This window comes from Delphinus delphis, chromosome X (assembly GCF_949987515.2).
Source record: "Delphinus delphis chromosome X, mDelDel1.2, whole genome shotgun sequence".
In the NCBI taxonomy this organism is placed as follows: Eukaryota; Metazoa; Chordata; class Mammalia; order Artiodactyla; family Delphinidae; genus Delphinus; species Delphinus delphis.
The window spans coordinates 15,705,027-15,720,285 of NC_082704.1; the positions used below are offsets into that span (position 1 = coordinate 15,705,027).

At 43.3% G+C, this 15,259-nt stretch overlaps 1 protein-coding gene across 2 annotated transcripts in view; it reads left to right on the plus strand.

The window, feature by feature from the left end:
* HS6ST2 (heparan sulfate 6-O-sulfotransferase 2) overlaps positions 1 to 8,613 on the plus strand; it is a 291,184-nt gene extending 282,571 nt beyond the window's left edge. For both annotated transcript variants that reach the window (XM_060003066.1, XM_060003067.1), the window contains one exon: positions 5,475 to 8,613. In XM_060003066.1, coding sequence (XP_059859049.1) covers positions 5,475 to 6,372 — 898 coding nt within the window. In that variant the 3' untranslated portion in view covers positions 6,373 to 8,613. The remainder of the gene's footprint in view (positions 1 to 5,474) is intronic.
* Positions 8,614 to 15,259: the final 6,646 nt, after the last annotated feature.

The window sequence follows — 15,259 nt, forward strand, 5'->3', positions numbered from 1 at the left end:
TAGATGCCAGTAGCACCTGACCCCCAGTTGTGACAACCAAAATGTCTCCAGATATTTCCAAAGGTCCTAGAGTCAGGGAAGGGAAGTGGAGGGGGCGATGCAAAATTACACATGGTTGAGAAAGACTTGTGTAGAGATAAGGCTGGAGAGAAAGAAATGTTGTTGCCAGGTCCCACAAGGCTGTGTCTGGCATGTGGAAGAGCTTGAACTTCATGTCATAATTGATAGGGAGCCATTAAGAGGTCTTAACTAGGGAGTGGTAGGTCAGATGCGTGCCATATGGGGGTGTGGAATGGATGTGAGGCTGGAGACAAGGAGGTGGCCAGGACGCTGATGCAGTGATTGAGTAGAGACGTGATGAGTGCCTAACTCCAGGCAGTGGTAAAAGGATGGATTTGTGAGCTCTTAAGAACTAGAATCAGCAGGACTCAGGGAAAATTCAGACGTTGGAGGTAAGTGAGATAGAGAAGTCAAAGACGGCCTCCAGGTTTCTTGCTTGGACAGCTCTTTCTTCTTTGCTGTTTTTCCACAATTGCTTACCAATGACACATAAAAGTTGGCCTAGACTTGTAGAGGGTGGCAAACCTTTCACGGTGTCCTGCCTGTCGAGAAACCATGGGCATACAAAGGCACCAAACAATGGTCTTTAAATCGACTTGGGTAACTGAGGGGGTCAACTCGGGTAACTGAGGGGGAGTCATGACTGTAAAGATGTGACACCTGGTCATCTTAATGAAATGACATGGTTGGTCACAAGATATTCCTGTCCAATCACTACTAACTGAAACATACTAACTGAAACATACTAACTGAAACAGGCTGAGTGTGATTTTTCTGTGGCTGAGCTTGGCTCACTCGTTTAAAATTAAATCAGACCATTCAGCAGCACCCTTCGGGTTTATGTCAACTCGAAGGGAGATTTCCAGCAGCTACCAAAGATCTGCTCTCACCTGCATCTTGTTCTGTTTTAATCAATGCCTGGATCCAGGCATTGCCAGAAGAAAAGAAGAAGATATGGTGAAGATATTGGGCGATATGATCAGAATCCAGATGCGTTTTGACAGGCTTAGACTTCCTCTACCAAGAAGAAGTTAAACAGGGCCACAAACAAACTGCATCAGTTCTGGACAAAGGAGATTGGGTTTCCAAATGGCCTGTGTGTAAAAGAATGCAAGAAGGTCGTTGACAGCGTGTCAGTGCTGTGGCACGTCTGCCAGAAAGGCTGATGAGGCCACGTGAAGAGAAATGGTGTCAAGAATGAGGGGGGAGATAGACTGTCCCTACTTGTTCCTTGTCAGACTGTGCCTAGAGGGCATGTTCCAATAAAGTGGAGTATATTCAGAGGCAAACAAAAGGATAGTGAGGGGACCTGAAGCAGTGGAGAGAACAGTTGAAAACCATATTTAGCATGAAGAAAAGAAACCTCGGGGTACTGGAATGCTGTCTTCAAATACCTGAAGCCACACTTGTGGAATTAAAAACCGATCCTAAGTAAGTCCTCAAGGTCTGAAACTACCACGTTTTGCTGACAACTCCACGTCTGAAGCCCAGATCACTGTCTGAGGCTCTATCTGTCCATTCAGCCAGAGACTGGGAGGCCTCCTTACCCCTCCTTCTCTCTCTCCCCTATATTCATTTTGTCACTAAGTCTTGTTACTTTGACCTCCTAAATCTCTCTAGTCTGCTCCCTCTTCTTCTGTCTTGTTTTCTATAGTAACCTCAACTCATTTCCCCAATTCCACACACCATATACAGTGATCTTTCTAAAACGCAGACCTCATCATGTTACTCCCTTGCCTAAAACCCTTTAAAAAGGCCTCCCTGTTGCCTTCAGAAGTCTAATTCTTTTCTTTTTCCTTTTTGGCCATGCCACGTGGCTTGCGGGATCTTAGTTCCCTGACCAGGGATTGAACCCAGGCCCTCGGCAGTGAAAGCGTGGAGTCCTAACCACCGGACCACCAGGGAATTCCCAGAAATCTAACTTCTTTAATGTGGCATCTGAGGCCTTCCACGACCCGGTCCGTAACTACCTCTCCATCCTCCATTCCGGTCACTGGCCCGTAATTCCCAGTAAGATGTTTCCTGTGCCCTTCCTCCACACACAGCAGGCTAGTTTATGCCTCTGTGCCTTTGCTCATGCTGACCTTTCTGCCTCATACTCCATTCTGCTCTTTTTGCCTCATCTAATTCTTCCTTGTTTTTCAAAATAAAGCTCCAGAAACTCTTCCTCTGCCATTAGACTAGGCTGAGAATCACTGCAAGGTGCTTTCTTTGTGCCTTGTCCCTGCTCCGGTCATTAATAGCACATTAGAATGGAATGCTCCGCTAGGGGCCCCGAGTCTTAGCCCTCTAGGCATCCCCAGGACCTCTCTCAGTGCCAGGCACACAGGTGCTTGAACAGAACTGAGCCCTGGAAGAGTGCCACCCATGTTTCTGTGCCTATTTGCCTCTCCACTCACTGCGCCATTGGCTTGGGCTTTCATATCCTCAGTTGCTCTGGGTGGGGAGACGGCTTCTCTGACATTTCCCTGACAGCTCTTCACTCAGAATAATGAGCATCCTCGATCCTTTGCCCAACAAAACCTTCCAGGGGTTATTCTCACCTGCCTTCCCACCTCCAACACACTATGCCATTTGGGAGGCCACTGGACAGTCTTGGAGACCCACCCTTCAGCGGATCTTCCTTTTCATCCAGGGGATCTTTTTCCAAGCAGCATCAAGTGTTTCCAGTTGAGGCAGTCTGGCACCCCGTGCCTATCTTCCCTGGAAGAAGGGGGCTGCTGGCAATCACTGACTCTCCAGAGCTATTGGCATCTGAGTGGAGGGCAGCTCTCATCACTAGCACGTGTGCGTGCACGCGTGTAGACGCCTCTAATTTCTCTGCTGCTGTGATAATCCCTACAGTGTGGAGACCGAGGCTGCGCACCTTGGACGGCTCTCCTCTCATAACGGCACTAGGAGACCTTCATCTGGGAGGAGTCGCGCATCCATAACATGAGAGCGTCTGTGAATGTCTGCCTCTGCCTTCCTGTGCTGCCTCTCTCTCTCTCCACATGGGGATGGTGCTTTGGTCCAGACACTAACCCTGCTGGTTGCGATCTGTCTACTCTGAAGGACAAGGGAGAGATTTTAGGTAGGAGAGCCGCAGGCTTGCACAGGGGTGCACTCTAGAATTTACCAGAAGATGTCACTGTAGGCTTAAACCAGTAAAGCAGAGGACTGTCAGCTGAGCATGAAGGTGACTCCATCATGGGGGTTTAAAACACCCATTTATGATGCATGCCTGGAAAAGCTGGTTGAAAGACTAATCCAAATGTGTCACTGCACTTCATAAATGTCTTTTTTTTTTCCAAATAAGCAGACTAATTGCCACAAAGCTATGGCCTCAGGCCTAGCATAAAGGCTTGATAAATCCGTACTGAAGGAATGAATGAATGAATACCAAAGCTAGGAGTGGAAGGGCAGAGCCCATGGGAACAGCAGTCACCTTTGTTGGTCAAGGAGGCTACTGGGGAACAAAAGCTGCTACTCGTTAGCAGTGGGTCTCTACAGAGATGAATTTGAGTGGCACCAGCAAAGTCAGGTCCCAGGAAAAGCAGTGAGAAGAGGTGAAGGTCGTCTTGGCCCCCTCTCCGGCCTCACTCCCCAATGCTTCTCCTGTGCCCCATGCTTGTTTCTGCCAGAAAATCATAGAAGGTGATTTTTAAAATTTTCTATAATTTTTGCCAGACACTTAGATTCTCCAGAGTTTTTAATATAATGAGGCATGGCCTTCCCAGTTCCAAACTCTTCCCCTCTCTTCCCGAGATAGTTCATTAAAGAAGTAATTAAAGGAGTTATGAAGATTCTGCTTTGTGCCTGGTACAAAGCTGAAATGGACGAGATGAGAGTTGGAGAAGAATGCCTAAAGCCCCTGCCCTGGAAAACCTAGTTTAAGCAGAAATACAAACAACTGATTGCAATTCAGTATCAAAAGTGTTTTCACAAAGGTTCAAGTGTGGAAGTGACACTGAGGAAGAGGTGATGGCTGGCAGCAAGGGGTGGGATACATTTGCTCAGAGGAGAGATAGTACTTGGACTGGAACTCGAAGGATGCCTAGAATTTTTCAGTTAAAGAAGGAAGGTCACGCCAGGCAGAGGAAACACCATGCACGGAACAGGCACACGGGATATAGATCCCAAGGTGCCTTCGTTGCTCAAAGCCCAAGACTTAGGAGGAGAGTCTGCTCAGAGGATATCAGCCACCAGACTCAGAGAACCACCATCCCTCAGATGGGAATGAATAAACTTCAGAGAAGCTGCAAGCCATTCCCCAGGTTTCTTTTCAGAAACTAAATGTTAATATTCAGCGTTTATTGTTGTCTTCCTTCCACGATAGGCCGGCTCATCCACGACCTCGTCCTTTATCCACTGAACGTGAGTGGAAGCTCATTTATTATGAAAGCACAACTGCTGAGTTGCTTTTCCCTGATCACATTATAAGCTGGGATGCTTCTGGGGTGTGTGTGTGGGGGGGGTGTGCACGTGTGTGCGTGCACCTGCTATGTATGGGTGTGTGTGGGTGTGTGGTTTCAATGTTTCCTAGTCTGCTATTTGAGCAAAGAACTTGATCAGTTTGCAGCTTTAAATTGAAGACAGCCACACAGCAAAGCCTCCACACATGCTGACATCAGGGTGTCCTTTCTGTGGGTAAAGAAAAGGGGCATTTTGGAGCTGATAGAGTTAACTTGCCTCTGCTGGGAATATTAGCACGTGAGCAAAGGCTGAAACCAAGGTAGTAGCTTATATATATGCCATTGGCAGCTACCATATCTATTTCAGTCAGTGACTAACCACAATGTCCATTTCTGGAGGCCCCCCGGCTGCGCTGCGTATCTCCACATTCCACTGCCATCACGTAGGAGCCATGATGTTATGACAACAGCCAGAATCAAAAGCATCATATCACACACTCTTTCAATGAAGTTTTGTTCTTTAATAAGATATCCCGATTAGGCTAGATATTAGAAAAATGCTTTTGTGTATTTAGTAAGAAAGATTAGAACTTGAACTCACTTGTCAACTTCGTATCACTTCAGTGAAATCACGTGTTTCCACTGAGTCTCCGTCTCACGATCAGTTAATGGGGGTTTGGGGGTGGGGAGTATGAAATAAATGAGGTCATTGGGAGGACTTTGTCATTGGTTGGAGAGAGAGAAAAGCAGGGAAAGGAGGGGAGGGGAGGGGAGTTTCCGTGGGTGTAGTGCTTTAGCTGCAGTACCAGCGAATTGGGTGAAAAATGAGCTCTCTGGACTGGCTAGTGGGACTCAGAGAGGGGACGATAGCACAGTTCACAGGACAACTGCCACCAGATCGCCATCGTTTCCCTTTTGCCTTCCTTCCTGACCAGTGAACATCACATATGCCATGCACCTCCCGGCCTCCACTTACGTCACCCGAATCCCTGACCGTTGGCCTTTGTGCTTTGTCCACAGGAACTTCCACTACATCACCATCCTCCGTGACCCAGTGTCCCGGTACCTGAGTGAGTGGAGGCATGTCCAGAGAGGGGCGACATGGAAAGCGTCCCTACATGTCTGCGATGGAAGGCCCCCAACCTCCGAAGAGCTGCCCAGCTGCTACACTGGAGACGACTGGTCTGGCTGCCCCCTGAAAGAGTTCATGGACTGTCCCTATAACCTAGCCAACAACCGCCAGGTGCGCATGCTTTCTGACCTGACCCTCGTCGGCTGCTACAACCTGTCGGTCATGCCCGAAAAGCAGAGGAACAAGGTCCTCCTGGAAAGCGCCAAATCGAATCTGAAGCACATGGCGTTCTTCGGCCTCACCGAGTTTCAGCGGAAGACCCAGTATCTGTTTGAGAAAACCTTCAACATGAACTTTATTTCGCCGTTTACCCAATATAACACCACTAGGGCCTCTAGCGTAGAGATCAATGAGGAAATCCAAAAGCGTATTGAGGGACTGAATTTTCTGGATATGGAATTGTACAGCTATGCAAAGGATCTCTTTTTGCAAAGGTATCAGTTTATGAGGCAGAAAGAGCATCAGGAAGCTAGGCGGAAGCGTCAGGAACAACGCAAATTTCTGAAGGGAAGGTTCCTTCAGACCCATTTCCAGAGCCAGAGTCAGGGCCAGAGCCAGAATCCGAGTCAGAATCCGAGTCAGACCCCAAACCTAAATGCCAGTCAGAATGTGACTCAGAATCTGATTCCGAATCTGATTCAGAATCTGACTCAGAGCTCGGGTCAGAATCCGAGCCCGAAGGAGAATTGGGAAAGCCAGAAGCAGAGCCCTGGCCAAGAGCAGAGCGATGGCAACACCAGCAATGGCACCCATGACTACATAGGCAGTGTAGAGAAATGGCGCTAAATGGCTCCCAAAGGCTTTTGCACACTTCTCCCAAAGCGCCAGTCAAAATAGGGCAAGTCTTCAAACATGAGAGTGTCCAAACACGTCCTGCTTCCTTAAGTTTGGAAGTTACAAAAGTTAAGATGTTGCCTTTACAGTTGCCTTTCAATTCAGTGTTCTACTGTGCGTGGGTAAAACAAATTTCAATATGTAATTAAATTGTCTTTTTTTTCTTTTTTGTTCATGGGGAATTTATAAAATCCAAAAGGCAAACCAGACTCATCAGAAATTGCTGTTTAGATATTTTCAGAAGTTCTTAAATTAGTCATAGAGACAAAATGAAAACATAAAATATGGCCGTTTAACTTATAGCTAAGAAATGGACTTTACATTATTCATGATACACTGTTGAAACCCAGTCTTGGAAGCAAACATTTTTTTCCAGGGGTAAGCATGAATATAACACAAAAGAAACTAAAATTAAACACGAAACTGTTCATTTTCTTCTGATTTTAACAAGGAATCTATTTTAAAAGAATAAGAACTGATGGTAGAGTTTACCAAACTGTAGAAAATGAAAAACTTCTCTCCCAAACATGGGTAGTTTTATGTAAAAATATTGGCTTTCGAGTAGAACGGGACTCATATCTTGTTATTTCAGAGATGTTTAAAATTTTAAACTTTTTCTGCCTTCTACTATTTAAAGGTTTTAAACAGGGTGTATCTCATATTAAATAAAACACCTTTTCCAAATGGAGTACCAATGCAAAGATCTAATTTCCAGATGATTTCTGGGCACTGTAATTTCAACAATTCTGGACTCTTTTTGGCACTGCTTCTCATTCATTTTAAAGCTTCTCCGAGTTGTGCTCATTCCAAACTAACCCGTTTTAGAATCTTTCTTCATCATCTAAATGGTGTGTTGCTGAATTCATTGTGATAATATAATCCTGGATTAAAGTCGGGACTTTCTTTCTGTAGAATTGTCTTATCAATGTTTGTGTAGTGAGGTCCTTATCAAGAAACTCTTGAACAGGATAATGTGTCTTAAAATATTGCTCAAGTTATTATTCTTGATCAGATAGAATTAAACCTGAATGTGAATGAATTGTTATTTACTTTTTGTGCATTTTTATTGTAATGTTTCCAGTTGGGCTGGCTATTTTCTAGCCCATTAGTTCTTTTTCATGTTGACAGAGTATAGACAATTACAAGAGAAAAAACAAGGCTAGAAGAAGCACTAGGATAGTCAGCATTATTCAGTAACACCAAAAGCTTTACCTCCATACTTTGGGTGAACCGTGTACCAGGTTTTGTTTTGAGAAAACAAAAGGCAGGAGTGTTCTGCATTGAGGTTAAACATCAGAAGCATATGGATTGAAGAAAGTGATTTGGTATTGGAGGTCTGTGCAGAAATACTTTTAGGGTATCAACTGCGAATTGCGCAGGGCACAAGGAAGGGTGTAACCCACCGTGCAAGCAGGCATCCTGATTCTGGGCAGTTTCCATTTTACGGGTTTTGCTATCCTTTCATAAGGACTTATGCTAAGCCCCTGGCTGTCAATCAAAAAGGCAACTGGAAGTGGCATTTATGTTTTCACGAGGGACATGCTTAGAAGTGTGACCATAAAGTCACATCTTGTACAATCTGCTCATTTGCATGATCTAGTTTCATCTGTAATAATAAGGCCACAAGCTGGACAAGAAGCTGAGTACTTGGTTAAAAAAATAAATGTTCTTGACTCTGCACTTGTATCAGTAGATCTAAATTTTGTTTTGTCCGACAGTATCGCAGTCCTGGGAATCTGAGAACTGGAAAACTGAAAGGAAAAAAATTTTCAAAATCCAAAACATCTTGAAGTCAAACTGTTTTAGAGTGAAACTATTTTGTGTACTTTGTGTTTTTAAACTAATGATTCTGTAGATCACTGTGGTATTTCAATTTTGTTTTGTTTTGATTGATATTGTTTGCTCTTAAAACTGATAGGTACTGCTGGAAAGCAGGTTGAAGCCCGAGCCAGTGGGAAAGCTTGTTACAGAAAAAAATATTTTGTGTTATTGCTGTGGTGTGCATGGTTTGCAGAGATTAAGTGCATTTTCTCTGTCTATACTGATTTATTGTATATAGGGGCCGTTATAAATATACATTTTGGTCACCATCATGTAAATCCCATGATTTTGACTGTAAACATCTTTCCAGTGGTGTAGCTTTACAAACCATTCACTGATTTTTGTGTAATTTAACAATAGATATGAAATAAACTTTAAATTACAGGCTCTGAGTAATTTCATGATTTCAAGGTTTGCAGCCACTAGACATTATGACATCACAGAGAGAATTTTCTTTTCTCAAGGAGTTTCTTTTTGTCCTCTCAGCCACCAGGTATGGAAATGAGATGAGCCATTCTAATCTAGCGCACCCAAATGGCCTTAATTTTGGGTGCTTCCTTCTGGGAGTCCGCAGCGTGTCCTCCTTTGAATAAAACAAAGTTGTCAATGAAAGACAAAGTTGAGTGTGCATTTTAGTCAGCTTGGGCTGCTATAACAAAATACCATAAACTGGGTGGCTTATCAACAACAGAAACTTATTTCCTACAGTTCTGGAGGCTGAAAGTCTGAGCTCAGGTGGCCAGTATGGTCGGGTTCTGATGAGGGCCCTCTTCTCAGTTGCAGAAGTCTGTCTTCTTGCTGTGTCCTCATATCACAGAAAGTAGCTAGCTAACTCTCTGGCTTTTTCTTATAAGGGCACTAATCCCATTCATGAGGGCTCTGCCCTCATGACCTAATCACCTCCCAAAGACCACACCTCCACATACCATCACACTGGGATTAGAGTTTCAACATATGAATTTGGTGGAGACGAACATTCAGTCCATTATGCTATGCAAATGAAATATGTGAGTGTTTTAATTTAAAAATTATTAAAGGAGATACTCGCACATCTAAGCACATGTTGAAAAGAAAAATAGCACTTTTATTTTTTAATCTATCCCCTCTGTCTAGGATAGACGTTAAAGGTGAGCATTAAAGTATTGGCTTTTAAAGTTATGAAGACAATATGCTCTAATTGTATTCAATGTACATATCTTTCCAAACAAACTTATGGTTAGGACTATGGATGGGGATGATTTGTTCTTGCCCTTTTGAAAAGAGAATGTAGATGTCAGTTCATAGGATTAGAGGGAAGAAAGCTACAAAATTTGGGGGGTTTAACTATACTCAGCCTGCAAGCTATTCATACTTTAAAAATTCTGCCCATCAACTGTTCATTGAGCAATAATCGGGTGGTCAAAGGTCCTGACTGCAAAAGGGTCCCATGGCTTCCCCTTGGGAGGAACTGTGAACAGGAATGTAGAGGTCAAGAACTTGAAATATTTAGGAAATAAAGATTATTTCCCTTTACCCTCCAGGAGGCTACTCTTGGAGAGTACTTACTGAAGTGGGGAAAATGTTGAAAACCTGCCCTATCCTTCTGGACACAGAAGCTGAGCAAAGGGTCTACTGAGGTAGCCCAAAAGAGCCATAAAACATCACAGGACAGGCTTTAGACAACTGCATTCTCCCCATGCCTGAGACACAGAAGAGACCAACATTGTAGTCCAGGCTGGTGATATGCAACTCCCAGCTTTCTTGCCCTGTGCTGAGGAGTACTGCTCTCTTGTCTTCACTAGGGATTAAACCAAGCAAATAAACAAAGCCCAGGTGTTTTCTAAAGAGTCTAACAAGACACAGCTATGCTGACTCCAAATATAACCCCATGGGATTGTGGAATAAGGCAATCCTAATCTCTCAAATGGCCAAAGTGAAGTGAGTTGACAGTTTTAAACATCAAAGGAATTAGATCAAGACCTCAAAAATCCTAAAGTAAATTTATAACACATCAATCAGACCTTCAGAACTAGCCTTTAGAACTGCAGGAGAAAACTATCTTGAGGACAAAGCAAATCAGCTGTTTGTCAGTGCAAGTGACACTGTTTGAGCAGGGGTCCCAAAAGGACAGACCTGGGGCCAAATGTGGCTCTCCACCTGCTTTTGTAAATAACAGTGTATTAGAACACGGCCATGCCCTTTTCTTTGCATATTTCCTCTGGCTGTTCTCATACCCCAGAGGCAGGAGCAGTTGCAACATACATCTAATGGCCCGAAAACCTAAAATATTTATTTTCTCGCCCTTGAGAGAAAAAAAGTGGTCAACCTCTGAGCTAGAGAGCCAATCAAAATTTCCCAAATAGTAAAATCTTGGCAGAGTTTATAATGATTCCAGAGTCAGAGAGAACAGAAGGGTGTGATTCAAACAACACACTTCCCAATAAACCAACAACACACCAACGTTTATGGGGTACCTACTATTATATGAAATGCACCACATTAGGCCTAAGAACAGGGAAGAATCTGATCTTTCCTCAAAGGATTAAGGAAATCTAAACCAAATGCTGTGCCAGAGAGTATAGTTAAAAGCTTAATTCGTTCTTCAGTGTGTGTGTGTGTGTGTGTGTGTGTGTGTGTGTGTGTTTGATTACATGGTTGTAAAAACTGCAAATGATATAGAAACATGTAAATAAAAAATGAAATGACCAATTACCTACACAATTCTCACTCCCCCAAAGTAACTAGTATAATTATATGATTTCTTCCAGACCTCCTTGTCCTTTTCACATTCAAATCTAATCCCCCCTTCTCTCTCCCCACACACATATAATATTGATAACAAAAATGAAACCATATAGTTTTCAATGTTACTCAGTTTCCATTTTTTTAAGCTCAACAATGTATCCTGGTTTTCCTTCCAAAATAGGAATATAGTGGATGGTTGACCCTAAGCCCCTAAGCCCCCAAACTGATTACTGCTGATGTTACAGGTTGAGAATGTTGGCTCTGGATCCATACTGCCTGGGTTTGAATCCCAGCCCCACTATTTACCAGGTCTGTGACCTTGGGGAAGTCACTAACCCTTCCATGCCCCAGTTTCCTCCCCTGTAAATGGAGAAAATAATAGCTCCAACTTCAGAGGGTTGTTGTGAGAATTAAATGAGTTCATATTTGTAAAGCACTTAGAACAGTGCCTGACATAAAATAAGCTTAATATGTATTTGATGGCACTATCATTATTATTGCTATGAGTTTGAAACCTAGATGTCTGATGGATGCCTGTGTCTTTGATAGCTAAAGACTGACTCTGAGATGAAGAATTGAAGTGCTGGCAAGAAAATAAGTGCTGGCAAGAAAATAAGCCAAAAGTAGTATATGTCCTGTTGTGATTAAAAAAACACTTTTCTAATTAAAAAAATATATATATATATATAACAAAGATTACATAATTAAATGTATAAAAGACCTACCCTAAGGTTTACTTCTGAGTTTTGAATGTAGCCAATGACAGATCTCCTGAAAGATCTAATCCACAAAATGCCAAGTGAGTCACCCATACTCCCTCCAGCAGTGAAAATGCATGATGTCCCTGGTTGATTGGGGACCTACTTTAGTGCACTTACCAAAGATGACTCACCAGCAGGCCCCTTCCTTTCCCACCCACCTCCCCACCCAACATTGTCGGAGTATGGGCCTGTCTTCACAGTGAGATCCCAGAGGGCCCCAAAGATCTAGCTGCCTCCCTCACCGGTCTGGGTGGGTGCTTGGAATTCCCACACTCCAAGTCTCTACTCTGGGTGAAAGCAGCCTGTGCAGAAGACCCTATTAAAATGCATCTATGCCACCTAGGAGAGAGGAAGGAGAGTAACCCATTAAAAGCACCTCCTAGTTTATCACGTTAGCAGTCACGAAGGGCCCTCAGGGAAGGGGACACACAAGTCTTGTAAATTCAGGTAGTTCACTTCACTTTTAAAAAAAGAAAAGAAATAGAATAGTTTGCTTCCCTCTCATTTGAATTTTAAAATTTTGATCTTATTGCCTGAAGGGCAGGATAAGGTTCAATAAACCTCATCAAGTCTCACTAAATTGTGTAAATTCTATTCTCATTGTGCCTGGTTAAATCTTGTGACTTCACAAAGCTCAGTAAGATTTACTGATGCCTAACTGGGCCTAAGAAAAGTTTAACAGTTTTTGTGACTTAAAAATGCTCTACTGGATTTCATGTGACTTAGGAGGACCTGAAAGGAATTGTCAAGTCTTAGCAGAGAGTGCTTTAACCATAGCTTGATAGGCCCTAATCAGCCAACTGGAGCCCGACCTCACCAGCTTTCTCAAGGAAACACAAGAGAGGTTAATTCAAACACAAGAGTGGTGTTTTCTCTCAGGCCCGAAAAAGGTCTTCTGTCCCTGAAACTAGCTAGAGCAGGACCATGCGTCCATCAAGGGCCTTGGGATTACGTGGCAAAGACTTCGTGAATTTGACCCAAGAGGCAGATTTAGGCTTTGCAAAAGTGAACAGGTAGGAAGGAAGGTTAAGTAAGGAGCCTCAGCACTGACTTGTTAAGATGAACAGGACTTATTAAGAATGAGTTTGATCTAAACAGTCATCAGTCGTTACCCAATGCTCTTCAGCATCCGTCGCTGTTGGAAACATGCTTCCCCCAAACTCCAGGGAACTTGACAAGGCGGTCATTGTTTTGATTTACCAGCGCTCCCACTCAAGGTCAGGTTTCTATGTAACCCACCTGAATGGTCACAATACCTTCTTAACTATTCTCCTGCCCTCAGCCTCTTTCTTGACCACCACACTCATCTTCCTAAAACTGCATCTCAAGACCTAATCCATGGACCTGTGGCCTCAGGAGCTTCCCTGATGTGTTTGTTTAAAGACGCAGATTCCCTGGGCCCCACTGCAGAGGTTCTGAATCCGAATCTCTGGTACAAAGTGAGAGATCCTGCCTTTTTGGGTGAGATTCTAAAATGACCGTAAGGAGATTCTAAGACGCGCAGGTACATTGGAGAGCTACTGTCCAAAATCGTATGTCTGATCACCGCACTGCCCTTCTCAGAAAGTGCTGGGAGCTCTGCACCGTCCTCAGATGGAAGTCCGCACTCATCAGCTAAATACACAAAGCTCTCTATAATCTGACCCCCACTCTCTGCCCATGCTCATCATTGAATGCCACCTTACTTGAACTTGAACCTTTGCTTCAGGCTAAAGTTCTTGTCCCAGGCATCGGACTTGCAAAATGAATTTGAATGGAAGTTTTTGAGATACCGTAGATTCTAACAGGCTCTTATTTCGGCTGATTGCCATCTTAACAGAGTTTTAATGAACCTAATAAGCCTTGGCTTACTAGCTGTGTGACCTGGGGTAAATGACTTCATCTTTCCGAGCCTAACTTTCCTCATTTCTAAAATTGAAATTATAATAGTACTTACTCCATAGATTTGTGGTAATAATTAAATGAGTTAAAACATGCAAAGCATTTTAGAACAGCGTTCTGGTTCTTTGCAGTTTGATCGGATTAATACGGGTAAACATTTCTAGCACTGAAGCAATTTATTATTTTGGACTAATATGTTTTATTCATTCAGAAACTTTTAATGGAACACCTACACTGTGTTTCTTGGTAATGTTTTACATTCTTCCCCCACCCCAACCATTCATTGAATTCTGCTAAGTTACCCAGTAATTGAATTCACTATCACTAAAAGGAAATATTTCCCCAAATCCCTGCAGAAACTAGATTTCTATATATTTTTTTCTTTCTATTTTTCTCTTATTCTCCCCTCATGGGGTCCAGTATTGTATTTTACACCTACTGGGTACTTTGTTGGACACAGTAATATCTGTGCAAATTTGGCAGGTACCTTTTTTGGATAGATAAGAACAATGGCTATCCTCAACAATGCTGGGAATCACTATTTAGCAGATGTGCAAAGTGTACTTGGCTCTGTACTCAGAATTCCCTGTGTGTTGACTCTAGTACAGGCAATGAACACATCAGCCGCGGGCTGTGCATTTTCCGTGACGATCATGATTTCTATTATTCTAATCCATTGTCAGTCCATAAGTTCCAGTTTTTGTCCTGAAAACTATGATTATCTTTAGTATTAGTACTAAATTTTAGCATTACTTCATGCATTTAATTTTAATCCCTGGTTGCATATAACCAACAAAATGATACAGTTGTAAATAAAGCCCACTCAGCGACTATCTTGGAGTGTCGTTCTAAGATCTTTAGTCTGGCATTCAAGGCCTTTCAGGATCTGGCACTTGCCTGTGTTAACACCTGCCCCTCACACTCCAGGCAGCAGCCAAGAGGAGCTATTTGAGTTCTCCCATCATCTCTCATTTCACCTAGAGGCATTTGACACATGCTGTTCTCTCTGCCTTAAATGCTATTCCGTATCCCCCTCACTCTTGCCTTCTCTATCACTGTCGCATGTTCCCCCACCCAATAACGCACACACATAAAGGCACCCTCTTAGCACAGGTAATCTCTGCTCCTCTTTCAGACTCTGCTTCGATGTCACCACTTCCGGCAAGTCTTCCCTGACCCCCTCCTACCTGGATTTAGTCATCTCTCTCCTGTGCTCCCCCCAGCCTCCATGTCAACCCCCATCCCAGCACTCATCCCAGAATAGCAAATAGTCTTTTGCATGAATGCATAGGACCTTGTCCTCTTTGATTTATATGCACTTCACAAACTTGATAGGGGTAAGAGTATCTTTAAGAGGTGATGAGTTAAGCTGTCTGAGGCCATTTCTACCATTCATTCTTCTGGTTGCCCATTTCCCTCCTCTGATGGGCTGTGAGTCCCAGGAAAGCATGGGTATGGCCTGTCCCAGTCATTTTCATAGGTCCAGTGCCCTGGTAGTCATTCATTCAACAAATATTTAACCTACTATATGCCCGGGTGTGTGCTCATCTAGGATATTCAGATATAAATGGAAGAGATATGACCGCCCCCCTCTTGGGGAGCTTACAGTCTAGCATTGGAGACTGATACTAATCAAAATAGTTTACAAGTCA